Source organism: Canis aureus, chromosome 14, assembly GCF_053574225.1.
Source record: "Canis aureus isolate CA01 chromosome 14, VMU_Caureus_v.1.0, whole genome shotgun sequence".
NCBI lineage: Eukaryota > Metazoa > Chordata > Mammalia > Carnivora > Canidae > Canis > Canis aureus.
This window is the reverse complement of record NC_135624.1, coordinates 6,397,190-6,421,585: the sequence shown is the minus strand read 5'-3', so window position 1 is coordinate 6,421,585 and position 24,396 is coordinate 6,397,190. Positions and strand designations below refer to the sequence as shown.

At 44.8% G+C, this 24,396-nt stretch overlaps 1 protein-coding gene across 8 annotated transcripts in view; it reads left to right on the top strand.

Moving 5' to 3' along the window:
* NCALD (neurocalcin delta) overlaps positions 1 to 24,396 on the top strand; it is a 369,475-nt gene that overhangs the window by 339,651 nt on the left and 5,428 nt on the right. For all 8 annotated transcript variants that reach the window (XM_077846817.1, XM_077846816.1, XM_077846820.1 and 5 more), the window contains 2 exons: positions 10,061 to 10,457; positions 24,094 to 24,199. In XM_077846817.1, the coding sequence (XP_077702943.1) occupies positions 10,080 to 10,457; positions 24,094 to 24,199 (484 nt within the window). In that variant the 5' untranslated portion in view covers positions 10,061 to 10,079. The remainder of the gene's footprint in view (positions 1 to 10,060; positions 10,458 to 24,093; positions 24,200 to 24,396) is intronic.

The following is a 24,396-nucleotide window of genomic DNA, read 5'->3' as shown; positions in this document are numbered from 1 at the left end:
AATGAGACTGCTTTGAGCTGCAACCAGAATCCCAGATTCTCTTCCTTTTCCTATCCCATGTAGGATACTATTTTTAAAAATAAGAATATTCATGCTAAGCCAGGAAACAGTAGATATTAAACACATGTTTGCTGAATAAATTTTTAAAAAAGGAATTATGAACTATTCTTAGACTCTGTGGAGGGGCTTGTAGCAATGAACTAAATGCATTAGTGGCCCCCAGAGGATGTCTAAAAACAAGGAGTAGAGCTCCTCTGGTACTTCTGGCTACTGGTTACGTGGTGAGGCTTGGATCCCTGTAGTTGACCTATTTGTCTTCCTCAGCCTATGATGACTCACTGTTTTGCTTCATTGTTTTATCAAAACCCAAAGTAATAATTCCTGTCTTCTAAATAAGATAATATTTAGTGCCTTTAGTTAAGTAGACATCTGTGGCGATCAGAATTCCCCAGAAGTTGGCCATGGTAGAGTCTTAGCCTATGACAGCTCTGGAGGCGTATCGAGGACTCCCAGAGGTCCCCCCTTTCCACGACTGTGGCAGGTACTGACCTGGCACCTGACCCTGAGACAGCCCAGACAGGCAAGTCTAATGGCAAGGGAACATCTGCAAGCCCTCAACTTCAGGCACGCCAACAATTTCTTTCTTTGAGACAGCTTTGTAGTTTCTGCAGGCCTGAAAGGTGACCATTTAATATGGGCCCTGTCCACTTACTTAAGGGCATGTTAAGCATACAATGTAAGTGAATTGTTGGCCACCCAGGAGGGAGTGGGGAGTCTGCCATTAGCTGGACGTGAATGAAAGTCAAGAGAGGAGCGTCAAGAAACAGAGCACTTAGGGTGCTGTTTGGACAAAAGATCTCTTTAGGCCAAAACAAGAGAGGGGGCATTTCTATGCTCATAGTCATGTACTCTTGAAAGAGCCCTCCTATGGCTCTTTTTCCATAGGGTGCCCTCCTATGCTAGAAATAGTAAAGGCTAACCTCACACACATGTGCCTGTAACACAGGAAGGCCAGAGGGACTGGGGTGGAATCCCAAATCCAATCCCAATGCTTATTCAAGTCTGATCCTAGCTGGTGTGTAAACTCAGGCAAAATGCGTGGTGAGGATGGAAAGTCTCCAGAGGAAAATGGCTTGTTGGAGAATTTCTAAGGGCGGGTCTAAAGATCATGGTACTTCTATAAAACATAAGAACCTCTTTGCAATACATATTCCCGAGGGAATCCGAGAACCAGGACTAAGATACATGCCAAGTGAAAAAAAAAAAAAAAAAGGCAGAATCAACCTACCTGTCCATCAGGAGGGATTAATTAAACTAATATCATGCAGTGGAATGCCAAAGGGCTCTAAGCCTCACATCAGTGACCACTCTGTCAGGTACCTAATTCGGGGCGGGCCTCGAGGGCGGGGCTCCATACTGTCCATTGAATCAATCAATCAGTGAAAACTCAGCAGTTTAAAAAGATGAGATATGGGGCAGCGTGGGTGGCTCAGTGGTTTAGTGCTGCCTTCGGCCTGGGGCCTGATCCTAGAGACACAGGATCAAGTCCCACGTTGGGCTCCTTGCATGGAGCCTGCTTCTCCCTCTACCTGTGTCTCTGTCCCGCGTGCTGTGTGTGTGTCTCATGAATAAATAAATAAAATCTTTTTTAAAAATAATAAAAAAATAAAAAGACGAGATACATCCATTATCTATAATGTGGGAGGATAGCCACAGTATACCTTTCAAGGAAAATAAAGGTCATAGAATAGGATGGTGTGATCCCATTTGTGGTTGGGGTGTACAGATTTCATTTATATGCATTTACATGTCTAAGAGGACATATATAAATTAAAATTGTCAATAGTGGTTATCTTCTATAGAGTCAGACTGGATCACAGCGAGAGTGTTCACGTTCCAGTTTCTATATCCCCTTATTATATTTTTTACAGTAATGATGTATTACTTCAGTAAACAGCAAAACCAAAAATGATATTTCCATTTTGGGGAGGGGGTGTTGTTAAATAATGTTCTATTCAGATTCTATCAGAAATATGTTTTACTGGCAGTAATAATGGAAAACAGAACTTGGAAAAGAGCCCAAGACCAGGCCCTCTGCAGTCTGAAATGCAGAGTCTATGCAACAAGAGCCCAGATAATTCAGAGACCGTAAGCCCTGCTTACCAGGAGAAGACCAGCTGTGTTTCCTGGACTTTATCACACAGCCTGGGGAAGGCAGCAAGAAGCACAAGGCTGTCTCTAGTGAGCCTCCCGCTCACTGCATCTTTGTACCAGTTTGATTCTCATCTCAAACCCTGTTACCTGTCTGCAAGGGGACCAAGCGCCAGGTGTGTGACCAGCAGTCACAGGTGTGGGTCGGCCTGCCCATCCTCATGGGGAAGAAGGCTTCCCTGCATGGAGTGGCCTTGGGACAGCCTTGGAGGGTGACCATTCTTCAGGCAATGTCAGCAAAGCCACCTTTGTGATTTCCATGAGGCTGTAGGACATAGGTCTCAGCTACTCTTACCAGAGGCCAGAGGAGAGAATATTCTTTGGGCAAGATGAAATGACGTTAGTGAAATTGTTATATAACTTCATTTCTCCCTCTTTAATATTTTAATCCTTCCTTTAATGCGCCACTACTTTATTTCCTAACTTGTCCACTATATCTAAATATATCAATTTATATATAGGTTCTCTTTTATACTCCCACTAAGAAACAAGTTCCACTGAAGAGAAATTTCTGGAGCAGTGTGCTCTTCAGATTTTTCTGTAGTCTCTTTTTTTCCAGTGAAAATCAAGGACAACTGACCTAGAAATTAATTTGCTGGATTTTAGCCACCTACAAAATTCAGATGGATACAATATCTGATGTCATAGTAAATGAACACTTGTTCCCATTCATCTATAATTTTTATTGTTTCCTTCCTTACATTTTAGGAAACTTTTTTCTGGTTGTGTTTTCATAATGTAGACATTCCATTGGTCAAAAATTCAGAGCAACTCTTAGAGGATAAGGTTACATGTCCCAGATAGGCACAGACTTTAATCAACCTGGTCTCTTTCTGGAATCACTGCGGGGTCTGTGATCCTTGTTGTCGCTCAACCTGACTTCACCTACTAGCATCTTGCAAACCCCATTATAGGAACCCTCAGTGCAGTTTGCATTGAGACTTCTCTGAAGTAAACCAGGCTTTCCAAGGGTAAGTGAGACTTTCCCTTAGAAAATCTAACTCTGGGCTCTCAAGAATTAACTCACAGAATTTGTAGAACCAGATGAGGATACAGAAACAAAGTACCCCACATCTTTCACTCCACAGATCCAAGATATAAAGAAGGGAGCACCTATATTCCAGAAAAGTGTCCACTACTCACCATTTCCTTTCCCCATGGCATCATTTTTAAGAGCTATTCCTTTTTTTCTCTTCATTTTAAGTGGAAAGTTAGCTTTATAGATTCCTGGTCATGGTTCTTTGCTGGTGGTTTGATGTCTTCCCATCTTGTATATTTTTCCTTTCTCATCTGTGGTCAGTATTAACCCCAGATTTATGTTTTGGATCCTGGGAGACTGGATGTGACCCAAAATAAGTTGGGAAATTCCACATCGTCCATCCCAGAGTAAACTACTGAATAACAGAATGCCGATGTCTTACAGAGTTGGCATGCACTTCACTTAATGAAATGCAGCAGATTCAGCCAAAAGTAATATATATAAATATTTATAGTCATAAAAATAGTTATACATTTATAAGATATATGATAAAGATTTTATGTATATTTAGTAAACATACGTATTTTTAGATATCTTATCTATATTTAAGATTTATGTATATAGGCATATAAACTAGAAGGCTGAGATATATTTACTACCTAAAAGTCTTTTTCAAGGCTCTGAAGCAAAAGCCCTGAGAGGTAAGAGATGGGCCATGTGGGAGGGAGCCCAGGGGACCTGGGCACAGGAGACCAAGGGATGAGTCAGAGGTGGCCCAGGGTGGCTCCTACAGAACCCTGAGGCCCATGGAGGAAGTCTGGATTTCATTCTAAGTGTGTTAGGAAGCCCCCTCCTAGAGCTTTACACAGAGGAGTGACATAGTCTGTTGTGTGTTTTTAAAAGGTCACTCTAGGGTGTGGTAGGGAAGAGACTGAGGCCCGGATGGGGGTAGGGAGAGGGGAGATCAGGGGAAGAGGGACATCCCACCCAAGAGAGTGATCTGGAATATGGGATGGAGATGATGGCAGTCTGGACTGAGGTGGTGACGATGGAGATGCTGAGAAGTCAATGGACAAAAGCAAAAGAAATGACCAAGGAGTCCTAGGGCTCTGGCGTGGGCGACTGGGCAGCAGATGGCATCCTCCACAGATGCAGGGCAGGCCGAGGGCACTGGGAGTGGGAACCAGGAGCCACGGTTCTTCTGTCCTGCACTGAATGCCTTCCAGGGCCTCCCTGAGCTGGGCAGGGAGGACACAGCAGCAAAGCAGGCCGAGTCAGTCTTGTGCTTTCCTGCCGCCCCGCTGGCCTCCTTCCCGTTCTCCCTTATCAGCTCCTCCTTCTCCCCAAGTCTACAGGTCAGATGGCTAAGGGCTCACCCCTCCTCTTTTCTCCCTCCTCTTTTCTCGTTTACCCACCATCACTGACTTGAGGCTGTAATCCAGTCTTTGGCTATAGATACCACCTGCATGCTGAGGATTCCCACATTTATTCCCTCCCTGGACCTCTTCTTCTAACTCCAGACTTTGTCCATCTGGCTACCTACTTGACATCTCCAACTGGGTATATGCTGGGCATCTCAGAATGAATACCTGCGCAGAAGCACAGAGAGCCATGCCCCTGCCTCGCCCCAAAGCCCTGCCTCTGCATTTCCCCATTTCAGGGTCAATTTCATCCTTACAGTTGCTTAGGCCAGAACCTTGGAGTTATGCTGGACCATTCTCTGTTCACAAACCATCAACCAATCCTATTGAGTCTCCCTTTAAGCTGTGTCCAGAATCCAGCCACTTCTCACCTTCTCTGCTGCCACCACCCTGGTTCCGGCCACCATTGGCTCCTGTCTGGGTCCTTGAAGTGGCTTCCTAGCTGTCTCTCTGCCTCCTTTAGTTTACTCTCAACAAGGCAGCCAGAGAGGTCCTGTTAGAATATAAACCAAAATCCTGCAATGGCTCCATCTCATCAGAGTGGAAGCCACAGCCCTTACTGTCACCCATGGGTCACCTGTCACCTGGCCCTTGTTACTATTCTGCTCTCATCTGCCTTCCTTCCTGCCCTCCATTCCAGTCTCATCCTTGACACTCAACCTGCTCGCTGTCCAGACCCTTCTCAGTTGCTATTTTCTCTGCCTGGGACAGCCTTCTCCCAGTCATCTCCACGGCTACCTCCTTCACCTCTTCTCTTCCTTTCCAAATGTGACTTTTTTAATGGGGCCTTCCCTGGCTTCTTAGTTAAAATTTTGACACCCACCCCTGGCATTCCCCAATCCCCTTCCTTCTTTACTTTTCTCCTTGGAACTACTCTGTCTAGCATGTCCCTTATGTATCTTGCTTTTGGGATGTCTCTTGCCACTAGACTGTAAGTTCCACAAGAACTAGGGTTTTGTCTGTTCCCTGATGAATCCCCCAGTGCCTAGGGCCATGCCTTCCTCCTAGGAGACACTCAGCACCTATTTGTGAAATGAATGAGTGCTAATAGGAGATTGCCTCCTCTTTCTTAACTACTTCTCTTTGACTTTTTATGGAACTGTTGTCTTAATTTCTGTCTGGGCTTCCTCCATGGAGTTAGTAGGGCATAGTGATAAAGCCAGTGGACAGTCAACCACAAACAGAACTTAGCATTTGGCCGTCTTATTCCCAGGCTGGGTGACTTAGGATAAGTTGCTTGGGCCGAGTTTTCATTTCTTAGCTTATAAAAATGGAGGAAGCTGTCCTATCACTCAGGGGGGTTGTGAAGTTTCAATAGAATAATGGATGAAAGGCCATCAATGACAAGATGTGGTTTTCATTAACCACAGCAGCTGGCCCGGGCTCAATGCAGGAGCTTAATTATATGACTGTCCCATTTAATTCTCACATCAAATCAGTGAGATACAAACTCACACCACTGAACCCATTTTACAGATGAGAAAACCGAAGTGCACCAAAAAGTTAAGTGACTTACTACCCAGAGCTAATCAGCAATTCAGCCAGGCTTTGAACCCAAGCACTTTTATTCCATGGCCTGAGTTTTTCCCCCTGCTATGTTCTACTAGCACAAAGTTAATGTTTTAATAGCCAAATGGAGTAATGAAAAGGATTTGACCTGACAGGCAACTTCTGTCTCCAGATGATTTTTTCTGGGCTGCTAATTAATGCAGCATTTCCCCGACGGTATTTTTGTCCTCTCTTCAACTCAAACAGGCAGAAATCCCTGTCTTCCAAAAGAAAAAGGTATTGTCAGGCATTCCTCTTTCTTTCCCCTTCACCCCCAGGGAGAGAAACGCTATCATATGTTCCCCGAGATTTCTGTTGTACAGTCTGACCAAGTCCAGATGGTTTTCTCAAGTTCAGACATCATCCTTGGGAGAGTATTTGTAGTTATCTACTGAAACAAATTCTGGACTAGATTGCAAACACGGCTTCCGAAAAAACTAATTCCATGCTCTTCTGCCTCGTTTGTGTTATGGCCTTTCTGTGCTAATGAATTTGTAAAAGTGGTTTAATTACTGTTTACTGAAAAATAGCTACACACAGATCAGTCTCAGTGGGAGACTTAGCCAAAATGTTGAGGCAATTTGTTTCTAGTGCAAAAACAGCTAATAAGTGAGAAGCACTTTTTAAACATTGGGGAAGGAACTTAAGTTTAGCTTTGAAGAAACAGTGGTTTATAGGCCCAGAAAAAGAAATCATTCTTTAAGAGGGTAGATTTAAATATCAAAATGGCATTTTCTTCCTAAGACTGGGCACACGGTGATTTGCACAGAACCAAAGTATAGGAATGGTGATTTGATTGAACACCACACCAAAGAGCTGTACTTTACAGAACCCCCAAAAAGGAAAACCCGAAATTACTTGTGAATTTCATACAAATGTTTCGGAGCTCTGTAAGCCCATGTATATGTATTACCTCACGGTTCTGAATTCTTGCCTCCGGCAAATTGCCAACTTAGCAACTGAATGACAGTTTTAAAATTCTAATACAAACCAGCCTCTCTAACTTTGCTTTTCTCCCTCCAGAAAGAAAAGGACACCCGGGCCTCTGGGGTGGCTCAGCGGTTTAGCGGTTTAGCGCTGCCTTCAGCCCGGGGCCTGATCCTGGAGACCTGGGATCGAGTCCCACATCGGGCTCCTGCTGGAGCCTGCTTGTGTCTGTGTCTGTGCCTCTCTCTGTTTCTCATGAACAAATAAATAAAATCTTTAAAAAAAAAGAAAAAAGAAAAGGGACTTGCGAGGGAAATGAAAGTTATTGGAAGGTTCACTTTAGAAATTATGCTTCATTTGGAGCTGCAGTTTAGGGGACCTTCCCGCGCCACCGGCCCTGCTCGTAGAGGGGTGCTCTGTTCTCCCGACTAATTTGGCAGGTCTCTGTCTAGGACGGGAGCAGAGCCAGTTCTGTCTCAGGCTCAGAACTCAGAAGATAAAATGTGTCAACTTTTCCAATTACTAACATCGCTTGGCATTTCTGGAACTGTGGATATAATGCAAGAAGTTTGAGCAGTGTGAGATGCAAACACTGCCCTCTAGGAGTTTATTTTTAGTGAAGGCAAAAGACAGGTATGCAGGCAATTCAATATAAGAGATCCCAAACTTGGGGGCGGGGGGAGGCGGTGGGGACAACCAGGTAAGGGGGGTCAAAGGTACAATCTTCTAGTTATTAGATAAATAAATCCTATAGCTATAATGCACAGCATGGTGACAACAGCTAACAATACTGTATTGCATATTGGAAAGTTGCTGAGAGAGTAGAACTTGGAAGTTCTCATCACAAGAAAAAAATTAATAACTATGAGGGGTGATGGATGTTAACTCAACTTACTGTAGTGATCATTCCGCAGTGTATTGGGTCATTATGTTTTACCCCTTAAAGGTATATACAGTGTTATATGTCAATTACATTTCAGTAAAATGGGGGGAAAGAAAGAGATTCCAAGACCAAGCCTTAACCATCAGATAGCTTTAGTGACTCAAATACCCTTTTCATAGCCAGAGGCTCGTCACTGTCACGAAGGACTCCTTTTCTGGGAAGATTATTACAGATTTCCATGTTGTAATGATTCATCTGTCTACCAGTCATTCCTTTGTTCATTAACTCACCAAATGTCATTTTTGGGGGCAGAGAGAGACAAAATAGTCCCGACAGAGACTCTGTCTCAAGGGGCTGACCCTGCAGAGGGAGGGAGACAGGCATTAACAACACCACAAGAGAAAATCTCAAAGAAAATTTGGAATAATGATTAAAATGGGGTTGTGTGGTCTTTCAGTCTCTGATTTTCCAAGCTTTACTTACAGGATTTTTTCCAATATAGGAAAAATGCAAAATACAAGTGCAGAGCCCCTTTATGAGAAGTGGCTCACCTTGACCGTGCTTAAATCATAAGACTTTGGAAATAGGAACTAAGTTCAGATATCACCTCCTCCAAGACGGCTTTTGTGATAGCATCTATGCCCCCTTTTGGCTTGGGTGTCCTCTCCATGTTCTCTCATCATACCACCATTCCCCTAACAACCATGAATTGAATATCTATTGCACTATCCCCTCATGGTCACCACCACTTCTGAACTTACACAGCTGGGTGCCCCCGAAGAAGGAGGGGCCACATCTCACTCTTTGCATCCATAGTACCAGACACATGCCTGCTGCATAGTGCTCAATTAATGGTGAGTGGCTCTGTAAATAAGAAGATGATATTTCTAGGGGTTTTTTCTCACCTAACAAGACAAGAGTTGCCTTTGTTCCCCGTACTATGTTAAGTTTAAAAATAGGTAACAAAAGTGAATATATTCTTGTTTTTTGAAATGTAAATGTACTTAAACATTTGTTAATAACATATCTATATAAGCACACATATAAAAAAACTTAGGACACACACCAAAATGCTAGCAGGGTTATCTCTAAGTGTTATGATTTGAAATGATGCTAACGTTTTTCTTTATGCATTGCTGTGATGTTTTACTATTTTACTATAGATGTGTACTACTGTTATAATAAGAAAATATGAAGCTAATTGTATTTAAAAAGGAAAGTTTGGCCTCTTCCATAAACATACACATAAACAGTTTATGAAGCTTCATGTTTACCATCTGAACCCAATGTTGACAGTGAATTGACCTTGTGAATTTATACAACCCATCTAGCTTGGTAGCATTTAATCCTATTAGATAGATTTGTATTTTCCTTACTCATATCTGTTTTATAATATTCAGAAGGTACCAAAGCAGCACTTTCCTTGGGAACATTCAAGCAATAAAACATAAATTACCTCTTTTGCCTCTGTCTCTCTGAGTTCCCCTTAAATTCTCCCTGCTAATATTTGGACTAGATGTTAGAGCCTCAGATGTCTTAACGTGAGGCTAGACCTCATGCCAATAGAAAAGGCAGAGCTAAGTAGTCAACTTCTCTGTCTCTTGTCTCTGTCTGTCCCCCTCCCTCCTTTTCTCCCTCTATTTCATCGCGAGTCTCTTGTATTCGCATGGCTCCGTACAAAAGAAGTATCAATTTTCTAGTCGGTGGTATTTCTGCTCTGCATCTCCTTTTTTTATTATTATTAAAGATTTTATTTATTTATTCATGAGAGACACAGAGAGAGGCAGAGACACAGGCAGACGGAGAAGCAGGCTCCATGCAGGGAGCCCGACTCTGGGACTCGATCCTGGGACCCCGAGATCACACCCTGAGCCAAAGGCAGATGCTCAACCACTGAGCCACCCAGGCGTCCCTGCTCTGCATCTTCTGACTGCCTGTCTTTCTAACATTTTGTTTGACTGAGTTGGAAAACCAGACAGTGTTGTGGACTAAAAGAGTTTATTTTTTTTCCCCAAAGGAACAATCACAAATGATAAAGTGTGCTTCTAAACAACAGGTTTAAAAATGATACATATTCTTCTCTGTCTGCAGCTGAATTCTCGCTGCCAGGATGGGGAAACAGAACAGCAAGCTGCGCCCAGAGGTCATGCAGGATTTGCTGGAAAGCACAGACTTTACAGAGCACGAGATCCAGGAATGGTATAAAGGCTTCTTGAGAGACTGCCCCAGTGGACATTTGTCAATGGAAGAGTTTAAGAAAATTTACGGGAACTTTTTCCCTTACGGGGATGCTTCCAAATTTGCAGAGCACGTCTTCCGCACCTTCGATGCTAATGGAGACGGGACAATAGACTTTAGAGAATTCATCATAGCCCTGAGTGTGACATCGAGGGGGAAGCTGGAGCAGAAGCTGAAATGGGCCTTCAGCATGTATGACCTGGATGGAAATGGCTACATCAGCAAGGCAGAAATGCTAGAGATTGTGCAGGTACGTAGCCCTAGACCTTTACAGACAAGAGTGCGAGTCACAGGTAAGAATTGGACAGTGCACAGTACAGCATGGTGCGGGTTGCAGATTGGTGCCCATCTAGGCTTTGATCCAGCCTACCCGGTGTTTTTAAAACACTGAACCCATATCCCAAACAGGAGATTACACATAAAAACAGAATGGTTGGTTATCTCTTAAAAACTCCAATCTGGCAACACTGGGCCCCCATTCTGGCCTGGCCTGAGTCACCTGGTGGTTTGTGATGACCTCCACCCTACAGATGGACGGAGCAATCATGCTCCTCAGCAAATCATGCTCAGTGTGACCTCTCCAGCCACCCATCCCAGTGACCTGCCCAGACCTCAAGTCTATGGGCTTATAGCCCCTGAGGTGGTGTCTAATGATCAACCCTGACCTGGGGCTCAAACCCTGCCCCTTTCAGTTACTACCTCTGTGACTCTGACCAACGTAATTCATCTAAGTGAGCCTCAGTGTCCTCATCTGTGAAATGGCACTTTCAGTGGTGCCAGTGAGGTTCCTTTAAGATTAGATGTGACGGTCCATGTCGGTGCTTAGCACAGTGCCAGCCGTATGGACAGCCCATCATCACACCAAGTCAGTTGTCATGAATCTACAACTTTCTTAGACTCTGAAATAAAAGCAGGGATCTCTAGGCTCGGTTCTGTCTCATCAGAACTACAAACATAGAATCAAGTCCTCCATCATTTTATTCTATTTTTTTTTAAGTATTTATTTATGAGAGCGAGAACACAAGCAGGAGGAACAGCAGAGGCAGAGGGAGAAGCAGGAGCAGGGAGCCCGACAGGCAACTCCGATCTGACCCCAGGATCATGACCTGAGCTGAAGGCAGGTGCTTAACTGACTGAGCTGCCCAGGTGCCCCATCCTCCATCATTTTAACAGGAAGCACTCCATTCTGTTTCCCCAGATCACTCACCTAGAGTAAATATCCTGAACAGAACAGGAGAGGGGCCCTGGTGTTGGCCACATTTTCCTCGTCAGACCCCAGGGGAAGGTGGGGAAGGGGCATAAGGAGCTACGGTCATGGCTTTAACAGCTCGATGGGCAGGGAGCGGGACCCAGGGCAGAACGTCAGGGGACTGAGGCTCAGCTCGGAGGATCAGGACAGCTTCAGCTGCAGGCAATAAACAGGACTAGGTGGGTGGCAGCACCAGGGCGGGCTGGCCGTCACTCATCATCTTGGCAGGCAAATGGGCACAAGAGGGAAGCATCTGGAAGCAGACAGCAGTCCAAGAGAGTGGGCACTTGGCTTCCTGGAGGGCTCATCTCAGAAGCCAGCACCCAGGCTCGGAGGGAGATCTGCAGGCCCTGGGAGAACAGGATGGGGGTGGGTGGGTGCTGGACAGGAAGGAGGGGCTGTACCACAGGCGACAGAAATCACCGCACTGCTGGTGAGCTGGGGTGGGGGGGCAGGGCATTCGCTTTCAAGGAACCAAGGAGACCTGGTTACAGAAGCTAAGGTCAGATTCACAAGAGCCCCACGCGACTGACTGGTTATGGGACCCTTGTAGCTGAGGCCCGGGCGGCTCCTGGGCCAGGGGGTCTGAGCCCCAGGGGCAGTGAGAGGGACAGGTGCACCTGGGGCTGGGGGCTGAGCAGGAGCGCAACCGACCCCCAGACTAGCAAAGTCCCCACATCTGCCAGCTGGTGCTCACTGCAGCACTTGACCCAGAGCTGCGACCACCCAACCATGGAGTCTCAAGGTAATCCCTCAGAGACAGGAGCTTTTTTTTTTTAAGATTTTATTTATTTATTCATGAGACACAGGACCCCAGGATCAGCCCTGGGCTGAAGGCAGATGCTCAACCACTGAGCCACCCAGGCATCCTCCCCTCAGAGACAGGATCTTAAATAAGAATAGAGGATTTCTCCTCTCCCCCAAGGATAAATGTATGAATAATGTCAACTGTAGAAATATGGGCAGTAGAGAAAAATATAAAAGCAAAAGAGAAGAATTCTCTCCATAATGCCACTCCACCTACAAAGGGTATCACTGCTATTGATTTTCTAATGTGAGAAAATAATATTTTCTGGTCTTATTTCCATGCATTTAAAAATATCTAACTAGGGCCACCTGGGTGGCTCAGGCATTAAGCGTCTGCCTTCAGTTCAGGCCATGATCCCAGGGTCCTGGGATTGAGCCCCACATCGGGCTCCCTGCTCAGGGGGGAGTCTGCTTCTCCCTCTTTCTCTGCTCCTTCCCTCATTCATGCTCCCTCTCAAATAAAATAAATAAAAATCTTTTTAACAAAATCTAATTGACTTCATAACGTATATGAAATTTTGTATCTTTCCATTTTCACTCAGCATAATACACGTATTTCTCATGTCATAAAAACTTTTAATGATATTTTAATAGATGTCAGACACCATAATTTACTTACTCTTCCTCCATTGTTGGAATTTAGGTTGTTTCCAGGTTTTATTTATACATGATACTGTAACTTTTAAATATAAAATAACATAATTCTTGTGCATGAAACTTTTTCTATATTTAGGATTATTCCCTTGGAATGGATTCCCAGAAGTACAATTACTGGGCCAAAGGGAACGAACATTGATTTCTGAGGCACCCGATGCTCTCTGCCAAATTGTTTTGCCAAACGTGCTCCCGAGTGAATGAAGTGTGTGCCATGTCATTGCACTTTTCTGATTTTTCTTCATCTTCAACAAAAATTAACATAATTCAACAAAAATTCAGATTTCAAGGGTGATTCATTTTAATTAGCTTTATTTTGTCTCCTTTTCTGGGTGAGTGCTGTGCTCTGCAAACCACGCCGGCCCGGCCCTCGGTCCTCTGCCTTACTGCAGAGAAAGCAGGTGACTACGTTCTCCTTTTGAAGAGAATTGCTTCCTGATTGGGATCTAAGAAAAAAATTTTTTTGCTAGCCATGGTGCTGTCTCCTGTTGAACATTTTTCACAGTTCTGGCTGCTCTTGGTCAGTGGTTTGGTGGCCAGTGTCGATGAAGAGGTTGACCCCCAGTCAGGGAGAACCCTCCAGACCCCATGGGCTTATGAAAATCAAATTATTCGCACATTCGTTTCACACCTACCACTAAGGCCCTGCTAAGTAGCTGGCACTGGGGATAAATAGTGTGGGCAGGAACACACACCCTCCTGCGCCGTGGAATTTGGTTGGGGACTTTGCAGAGGATGTGCGGAAGGTGCTAGCAAGCACTCGCTGAGCCCTTGCCCACTTAGTTGGGTTCAGCAAGGAACGTAGAAGGGGATCAGAAAAACAAAGGGGCATTCGGCCTGCCAAGACCTCGCCACTTGCACGGAGCTGCGTCCACTCACGGGGCCCACGGGAAGCTTCCAGGCGGGAACAGGGGGGACCTGGGGTTCCTCAAGAACTACTTATCTACTCGGGGTTTTTTGGAGCCAGCAAATGGAAGCCTAGAGTTTCCTTAATTGTTTTCTACAGCACCACACCCTGATGATCAATATTCATGACCGTGGGGAGGAAGCACTGCAGGCACCCTGAGGCGATTTCCAAATTGCCAATGAGATGAAATTAAATTTAGAACCATTTTCCTATTAAGGGCTCTGTTACTCCATTCTGCTACTTTGCAGGCTGATAGTTCTCGTATTCTCTCTCATTCATATGCTAATTCCCGGTTTTCAATGACTCTCGGTGAACTGGACCGGGGATGTTGCCAGACTTCCCATTTTATTATTTTTCTCTTTTTTCTCTTCCCCACTCCGAAAGCCTGCACTCCAGGCCCTGTCCCTGTCCCAAGAAGCTGTGTACCTGTGTGCAGATTCTCTTTTTTGGCAGTGTTGGGGGGGTGGCGGGGGGTGGTTCTAGCTGGTCCGCACCCTAGAGGAAGCACCTCTGCAGGGGTGCATGGACTTCAGAGGAGTCACCGTCCCTTGGATGTCTGCTTTGCGTTTGGGTAAATATATGTTAGCGCTGAGATGAGAGCAAGCCTGTGAGCCAGCATCATCATTCACAAATGAAGGTTTCTATTTGTTAAAATGAGTAAAACCTGCAGCTTGATTGCAAGCGCCAACATATAAAATTCTTGGCTGAACTTTTGCTCCTCCAAGACTCAGAAATTAAAGCAATTTAATAAAGTACAAACTCATAGTGTTCACCTGCGGATACTTAGAACTGGTTAGGGTGTAGACTGGGGTCCAAACAAGTTTATAATTAAGCTCAACGATGAATGGAGTGTAGTATTCCATAAGTTTTCTAGTTTTTCTTCCCTGGTGTTGCTTCTTGTAGTTTAGCTTTGGTGTCCACAGTATATTGTTTATGGTGACAAGCTTTGGTCTCTGTGGTTGACGCTAATAATACTGAAATATGCCGTGGGAGCTTCCTCTGGCTGTTATAGCCGGTCACCATAAACTTAGTTGCTTAAAACAACACAGAGTTATTATCTTAGCAGTTCGCCAGGTCAGAGGTCTGAAATCAGTTTTACTGGACTAAAATCAAGGTGTCCATGGGTTACATTCCTTCTGCAGCTTTAGGGGAAAATCTGTGTCCTTGCCTTTCCTGGTTTCTGGAAGCATTCCTTGGCTCATGGCCCCCTTCCCCCACGGACAGAGTCAGCAATAGTAGATTGAGTCCTTCTCAAACCAGCATTTCTCTGGGCATCTCACTTTGCTTTTCCCTTCTACTCATAAAGACCCTTGGGACTACTTTAGGACCAACAAGCTAGCACAGCCTCCCCCTGTCGCAAGCTCCTTAATCACATCTGCAAAATCCCTTTTAGTATGTAAGGTAACATATTCACAGGTTCCAGGGCTCATGACATTTGTATCTTTTGGGGAACTGTTATTCAGTCTACTACCTATGCCAAAATGCAGTTATGTTCCCTTTAAAAAAAATAATTTTGGGACGCCTGGGTGGCTCAGCGGTTAAGCGTCTGCCTTCAGCCCAGGGCGTGATCCTGGAGACCCAGGATCGAGTCCCATGTTGGGCTTCCTGCATGGAGCCTGCTTCCTCCTCTGCCTCTGCCTATGTCTCTGCCTCTCTTTCTGTGTGTCTCTCATGAATAAATAAATAAATAAATAAATAAATAAATAAATAAATAAATAAATAAATAAATAAATAAAAAACTTAAAAAAATAAAATTAAAAAAATAATTTTGTGCTATACAACATCTGGATGAACAAACAAAACCATATGCAGATTTATTTTTAGAATCTTAAATGAAAGTTTTTACATTCATGTGTTTGCTTTTTTTTTTTTTTTTTTTTAAGGGACACATTTAAGACATGATTTAGGCCCAGTATTTTATTATTGCATCAACACTGCCTCTCAGGAGTCGTAAGTCCGAGAGATCACAGCTCTGACCTTTCCTCATGGTACAGCAGATGATCTCCTCCAGGAGGGGAGAAGCCTCCCTGCCCTCCGCAGCTTCCTGTCAGCCCAGCTGGAGACAGGTCTGCACGCCTGCACTGGGGACAGCACAGGGTCTGCAGAAGGAGCTGAGCAAGTGGGAACGTGACATTGCCGATTTGGCCATGAATGCTTGGATGCTCCCTGGGATGTTAGGGGTGAGGGAAGGCTGAACTTTGGGATCCATCAGTGGGACCACAGAGCTCCAAGGGAGAGAATGTAGGAAAAAACATAGATAGAGTTAAATTGGTCTCCCTCTGTTCTCAGAAGTACCTGGGACTCGTGAAAGAACCAGTTTTTAATTACAGGACTATCATTGGTTAGAATATAAGCTGCATTGCATTACCATTCATTTATTTTTTTTTAAATATTGGTTCATTTTTCTAAAGATTTATTTTGGTGGGGGAAGGGCAATGGGGCAGAGGGAGAGAGAATCTCAAGCAGACTCCATGCTGAGCGCAGAGCCCTATGTGGGGCTCAGTCTCACCACTCTGAGTTCATGACCTGAGCTGAAACCAAGAGTTGACTCTTGGTTTGACTGTGCCATCAGGTGCCCCTGAGTTACATTTATAACTGCATGAAAATCACAGACTGAGACAAAAATTGGTCACCCATATCCAAAACAAAAATGAAGCGGAACCAAGGGAAGAATTGGCATGTGAGAATGGGTATCTTGGACAAGCAGATCAATATCACTTTGCCTCTCTCCTTGATCAATCTCTTTTCCTTTTCTTCCTTGGGCAAGTTTACCCAATCTTTCCGTGCACTGTTGTCGTGCTTTGTGAACTGGAACTCATCATGGGCAGTTGCTAAGGTCCAATGGTGTGACAAATAGAGCACGTGTCAGTGTTATGGGGTATCACTCAATAAATGTTGGCTACCATTATCCTATCACAGTTTCCAGAACTAGGACAGGATGTTTTCCTGTCAAATAAAGGGAAGTTTCCTAAAGGACAAGGTAATAGAATCTTCTATTAAGTTCTAAGCTAAATTTACCTAGTCATAAAATGTATGTTCACAAAGAAGAGGGAGCTAACCCAATGAAACCCTCATTGGTGGAACTCACAGAAGAGATATTCTGGTACAGATGACTTTAGGAGTTCCTGAACTTCTTCACCTGCTATCTTTTCCATCAAACCCCAGCCCACCTGGGAATAACTAAAACTTCTGGGCTACTCTGGATGCTTGCAGGACTCAGATAAAAGAATGATCAGCTTTCCAGGAGAGAATGTGGTTCACACCAGGAACCCCCCAAACCCGAACTGTTGATTGACCTGAGCCCACAGGCAAACTTCATGCGTTGGGACTCTTTGGGGAGGATGTGGCTAGATTTGTTCTCAAGCTCAAGTTAGAGATTTTCCGAGAGGATATACACAGGCTGACATAATGTTACCCAGAACAGTCCTCAGGAAATTCACTTTGAAAACTGGCTTGGAAATTTTCTAATTAGCCTATTTGTTACTTGGATGTTAGTGATCGCTTCAAAAATATTGGTGTTCAAATAATTATTGTTTTGGAATCAGACTCTCCCTCCTCATTGTGACTCGGGATTAATTGGCATTGTTAATGAAGGCAGGGGGAACTTCAGGACACCCTTATCTGCCTTTTCATGCCTTCAAATGAATGAAACCCAAGGGCCCGAGATCGGTAGTATACTGGCAGCTCTTCACAGAAGATTTCGGTTTTGTTCTCTTCGCAGTATTGGATATTTCTTTTTTCTAATTGCCCCGTGTGGTGACAGGCGTGCATACCTGTACAGCCGCTGGATGAGGAGGGAGGGGGGTGATAGTGGGGACCAGGCAAACATTTGACCTCCAGGAACACCAAACAAATGCACAGATTCATCCCAATTGGTTGCAAAATCACCAACTGTGACCTTTCAGACAACCAACTTGTGTTTGTGCCACCGAGGCCCAAAATGAGGACCAGAACACTTCTTTACATTCTTTTAGAGCCACTTCCTGAGTGGCACTTCCATTTTTTCTCCCAATCATCTTTCTAAATTGATGTCATAGACACTATGTCAATTTTAATATGTTCCTTGGAGACTTGACACTGCTCTTTGGATTCCAGAAAAAAAAAAAAAAGTGGGGGATGGGACAAGAGCTTCTGATCCATTTTTATATATGATCCCTGGGAATTTAGCTCCACACCCTTGCCTAATTCTCAGTTTTGAATGTGGACCACAGATGTGACCCTGGAACGCAACTTAGATTTCTTTCCTGGAGGAAGCTCTAAAGCAATTGCTTGCGCTAGTGACTTTCTCTAAGAACAAATCTTCGTGCTTATCAGTTATACTTGGTTTATCCCTTTCTTATTATGGGATTAATGTTATTGCAAAAGTTTAACTCTTAGCATTGAGTATGCCATCTGGCAGCACGAGTGAGGCGCCCCTCCCTGGCTCTTCCCTCCCTGTGGCCTTCACAGACTCTTCTTCTGCTCCCGGAACATGGATACTCCCAAGCAGAGTCCCAGCTACAGCCCGTGTTTCCGTTCATTCTCTCGAGAAATCTCCTGGCCTCAGTGCTTGTGATGGGCCAAGCATTGTGCTGAGTGCTCGCCACACTCCGTTTCCCAGGGTGGCCGTAACAAATTATCATAGACGGGGAAGCTTAGAATAGCAGAAATGTATTCTTGCCATGGCTCTGGAGGCCAGAAGTCCAAAATCAAGGCATGGACAAGGTTGGTTCCTTCTAGAGACTCCTGGGGTGAGGGATGGTAGTCTGCTCCTAGCTTCGGTGGTGACTGGCCACCCTCAGGGCTTCCTGGCTCACAGCTGCGTCACTCTGGCCTTGGCTCCAACATCACTGTGTGTCTGTGTTCAAATGCCTTCTTTTTTTAAAAAATATTTTATTTATTTATTCATGAGAGATACACAGAGAGAGGCAGAGACATAAGCAGAGGGAGAAGCAGGCTTCTTGAGGGGAGCCTGATGTTGGGACTCAATCCCAGGACCCAGGGATCATGACCTGAGCCAAAGACAGACGCTCAACCACTGAGCCACCCAGGTGCCCCCAAATGCCTTCTTCTTATAGGAATTCCAGTCACTGGATTGGTTAAAGCCTGTCCTAATCCAGTCTGATCTTATTTTAACCTGGTTACACCTACAAAGATCCTATTTCCAAATAAGGTCACCTCACCAAGTTCTAGGTGGACATGAAGTTTTGCTAGATACTGTTCCATCCGGGGCACGTGCATCATCTCTTTGAATCCTCACGACAACCTGATCAGCCCCACCTTATGGAGGAAACAACTCATTACTTCCACATCTCCACCTCTGTTATGTCCAACTTTTTTTTTTTTTTTTTAAGATTTTTATTTTTAAGTAATCTGTATGCCCAACAGGGGACTGAAACTCACAAACCGGAGGTCAAGGCTGCACGCTTCACATACTGACCCGGCCAGCCAGGCACCCCTGTTATGTCCTTCTCTTAGTGGACATCTCCACTGAGCTGTTGCACTGGTAGTTCAATGTCAGCATTCCAGAATCAAGCTCATCACTACCCCCACGTCCCCGGGTGAAGGCCTATAATATACATCAGCTTTAGAATGTTTGTTTAGGACAATGAAAGGGCTCTTTGGACGGGGCTGTTTGAAGCTGCTTTTGCACTGCACTTTATGTAAAATTGAAAAAAAATATTGTCTGTATCTAAAAAGGTAAGTACCACCATGGACTTAAAAGAAGACAGTGGCAGGAGGAATGATAGATTTAAGAAAATATTAAGGAGGCAGATTTAATGGGTCTGCCAACTGCTAGATGTGGAGATAGATGACAGAGAGGTGCCAAAGATGTCTTTGACTTGACTTGACAACAGGATGGATGGTAGGGTAATCACACACACACACACACACACACACACACACACACACACACACGTTTTGGGAGGTCAATGTTGAGTTTGCTTTCTTCAGGTGAAATCTTACATGAAACCTAATATAAGAATGTAGCTGCTTTCATTGAAAAGGGACAGGGCCTTCTCTTGTCATCCTCTCCCCTCCCATGAAAGTACCTACAGCACCTGGGTAGAACATTAGGAAAGTTCCTGGCTTACTGTCTTCTCCTAGTTCTAAACAAGAAACTACTTACACCATTCCAGATACATAGACATTGATCCTATTTCAAAAGTGTTTCCAAGAAAGATCCTCATGGCTTCTCCCCACCCTCGTTTCCTGATATGCAATATCCTTCTAAGCGGGGTGCTGGTTTTTATCTAGAATCTAAAAGCAACCCTGCTTAACTGCTTAACTTCTTTTGCTTTTGGTCAGTTGTCATGCGGCCCTGGCTGTTAGAAGACCTCCATCTTCTGGTGAGAAAAGGCAGTCTGGTTTCCTTCAGAGAGAAGGTTGAGCTTTAACCTCTGGAACTGTGCCTGCCCTCCATTAATTCTGCAACTTTTATCAGTGCAGACAGGACTCCTTTTCCAGCATCCCAAGAGGTGGTTCACTCAGAGGGAAAATGAAAGAAAAATATAGGCTATTCACAAAGCTGGTGAGAGACCTGGCCACAGGGAAGGCATTGTCCCAAGCCTATGTAGGGGCAGAGCCAGAACTGGGCTCTTGGGTATCCTATAGAGCTCTGTGTTTACCCAGATTCAAGAATAAGGCTCTTCAAGTTTTTTTGTTTTGTTTTGTTTTTTGTGGGTTTTTTTAAGATTTTATTTATTTATTCATGAGAGACACAGAGAGAGAGAGAGAGAGAAAGGCAGAGACACAGGCAGAGGGAGAAGCAGGCTCCATGCAGGAAGCCCGATGTGGGACTCGATCTCTGGATTCCAGCATCATGCCCTGGGCCAAAGGCAGGCGCTCAACTGCTGAGCCACCCAGGCACCCCCAAGGCTCTCCAAGTTTAATTAAAAACAGGATGTCCCTGTTGGGCCTCTCATTGACATTGCTAAAAATAAGTAGGGAAGTAGCCTGGCCTCTTCATGGTTTAATCCCATTAAATTTGGGGAAGGGGGGTGGAACTGGAGCTAATAAAAGACATGATTTGTTTCAGATTGCTGTCTGGCATTGCGTCTTTTCTCTGCCTGTGCTGTGGAGCCCTCGATTCTGAAGTTCTAGTGCAATTGGCTCTACGTAGTTGATGCCGTGAGAAGGGGACAAAGGAACAATTTCCCAAATGTGGTTTTGCCAGGATGCCATCTACTTACTCATCTTGGAACCACTAGGACTTGTCACCTCAGCTCTTTGCTCACTGCTCTGGTGCCACACACTTCATAGGCCTGTGTGACCTGTTCTGCCAACTGCTAGATGTGGCAGACCTGGTTTTGTGAATGATCCACTAATCCCTATCTATGAGTTGATGCACACTTAGAAAAAAAATCTTGTCTTGGATTATGAAAGAGCTTTCCGGAATGTGAGCCCTCACTTCCTCCTCAACCCTACGATACACTCAGACATTGAGCCTTTGCCCCATTCCAGAAGTCCCATTTGCAAATATACTCATGTAAGGGCATCCTGACTTTCTCCATTGTTTTGGTTTGGGTTTTGATTTTTACAGTAACTCATCTTTATTTCTGTTTCCCAAACCACTTCTCTGGCCTAAGAGCTAAAGGCTAAATCTCTTAAAGACCATCTGTTGATGGAGTGCCTGGGTGGCTCAGTCTGCTAAGCATCTGTCTTCAGCTCAGGTCATGATCCCAGGGTACTGGGATCGAGTCCCACATCTGGCTCCCTGCTCAGTGGGGAGTCTGCTTCTCCCTTCCTCTCCCTTTGCCTCTCTCTGCCTCACTTGTGCTCTCTCTCTCTCAAACAAATAAGTAAAATCTCTCTTTTTTTTTTAAAGACTTATTTTCTAACACAAATTCATCCATTTGCTTGGTCTTTCATTCATTTGTTCAACCAAGGAAATAATCTTTGGGTTATTACACTGTTGACTTCCCATCAGAATTCTAAGAAGGAAAATTTCATGAACACCAAATCTTAAAGACTGAGAGTTTTAAGGAATGCTCCAGACCAGGGAGTTTACCCATCATTATGGGATCCAGAGGTAGTCTTGGTGAAGACTTCCGTAACAGTTACTAAGACATCACTGGAATCACTCTACCCATCTAAATGGTGCTTATATAAAATAGGGTGCTTCTGGTCACCAATACAGCATCTCCTAAGCCCTTTGCCAGAGGATTGGTAAGCTATACAATAAGAAAGACCATATTGGTCATTTTGACCATTGACTCTCCACTACCTAGCACATAGTATTCAATAAATAACTGATGAGTAACTTATGAATGATAATTTATCTTTCTTAAAAAAAATTTATTTATTTACTCATGAAAGACAGAGAGAGAGAGGCAGAGGAAGAAGCAGGCTCCTCGCAAGGAGCCCAATGTGGGACTCGGTCCCGGACCCTGGGATCACGCCCTGAGTCGAAGGCAGATGCTCAACTGCTGAGCCACCCAGGTGTCCCAGTGAATGATAATTTTTTAATTCTCTGAACACCATTGCCTGTAAGTAAGGGAGTAGAGGTGGACTTGGAAAGTAGGTGAAAATAGGAAAAATCAAATTTAATATCACTTCTATCTTTTTTTTGCTGCTTGTTGGAGAAATACAGATACCTTCACATGCTCTTTGAGGCCCCCGTGGTCTGTCCTGATCTGCTTCAGAGCCACATCTTATAACAGGCCCCCCTGCACTCACTTTCTCAGCCTTCTTGCCATTCCTCCTACCCAAGTGTCTAGGCACATTTTTGCCTCTGTCCTTTTCCTCTGTGAATTCTCCACTTTGCGCACCTCTTTGCTGCCTTCACTCCTTGGGAAAGCCTGCCTAATCCTCCTAGCAAGGAAGGCTCCCCTATTATATTTGCCTCATTGGACAATAGGCCCATGAGGGCAAGGATGGGGCAGCTAGGCCTGGCACATCATAGCTGATGGATAAATAGTTAGGGGATGGCTGAGTGAAGGGATGAAGGCTTGAGAAATGGGGAGGGGGTTAACTGAGATGACGGATTTTCTTTACCTGGGGTATGTGGATGTGCCCCTGAATCCACGAGCCCCTGAAGCTGTCTGAAACAGTGAGTGCAGATCTACAAGCACATTTGTCTGGTTTCTAAGGAAAGAGCACATAACTCTTGACAAACTGAAGAATTGTGGAGGCCAAGGGCAGGCTGCCCCATGATGGGCACTTTGGCATGAAGATTATTTTGAGTTAAAAAGCAGTTGAAACCCAGCAGATTCAGGAACAGCTCTTCACCTCTCCCATGACTGCCTAAAAAGAATTTAGGGAGAGGCCCTGCTCCAGGTAGAGAGCCGTCACCACAGGGAACTACATCATATGAACTAGGTATGATAGACGGGGAGGGACCTGGCATGGCTGGGGGCATTGGATCAAAGTCCTCCATGTCCCAGTGTTTCCGAGTGGCCCAGCACACATTTGCTTACCAAATATTTGCTCTTTTTCATCTTCCTCTGAATTACACTCTTTCCCTTTGAAGTCCCAGATCCCTACTCCTTCTCCTTAAGTCAAGAAGACATATATGCTTCATTTTGCCTGTCTTTGGAATCTTTGATGTCTGTGCGGATTCCCTGTAGGTACTCAATTAAGTTTGATTTTCTCCTGTTAGTCTGTCTCATGTCCATTTAGAAGGGTTTTGAAGAGCAGAGGAAACTCATCCTCTCCAACAGAATCTTTAAGAGGCTTCACATAAATATGTTTAATTATATGAAGAAAGGGAGGAGGAAAAGAAAAGACATGGGGAAGCTAAGACAACTAACAATGGATAAAGGAGAACAGAAGCGGAACAGAAGAAAGCTGAGAGAGGAGGAAGAGCCTGAGAGGAGGTGATGGGAGTTGGAGGGGTCCAGATATTCTTGAATGAATCCTCCAAACTTAGGGATTCCAAGTCTGTGGAAGACCCTGCGTTAGGAATGGCCAGGGTTCAATGCATAGCGCGATCCGACTGCTGCCCTTTCATCTACAAGGGGTTCTCAGGACAGCCATAGCAGCACTACACAGGAGCTTGTTAGAAATGCAGAATCCCAGGCCTCCATAACCCCCACCCCACCCTCTCCAGCAGAAAACAAGATCCCCAGGGGATTCACATGCACAGGAAAGTCTGAGACTCAGGGTTCTCACTGCTGGAGCAAGCTCTGCCCTCGGGGCTTCTCTCACTAGTCACTACACACCGGTTTTCTACAACAGGAACAGGACTAGCTCCCTGTGCTGATGGGAGACATCCCTTCACCCTTATATCTGGGAGGTTTAATGATAAGACTATTGGGTTTCTTACGATCACTTTGTTTCTGTCCCCAGGCAATCTATAAGATGGTTTCCTCCGTAATGAAAATGCCTGAAGATGAGTCAACCCCAGAGAAAAGGACAGAAAAGATCTTCCGCCAGATGGACACCAACAGAGATGGTAGGAGGCCATGTCTGCTTTGCTTTGCTCAGTGGGGACTGCTGGAGGGGCAGGGGCCAGCAAGGCAGGCAAACGCCACTCAGGGACAATATATGGGCCACAAGGACCTGGCTCACGGCTCTTTGTGAAAGTGGCTTATCCCACAAGCTCCCCAGCAGCCAGACCAGAGGACCAAAGTAGTCTTCGGCCCCAACAGG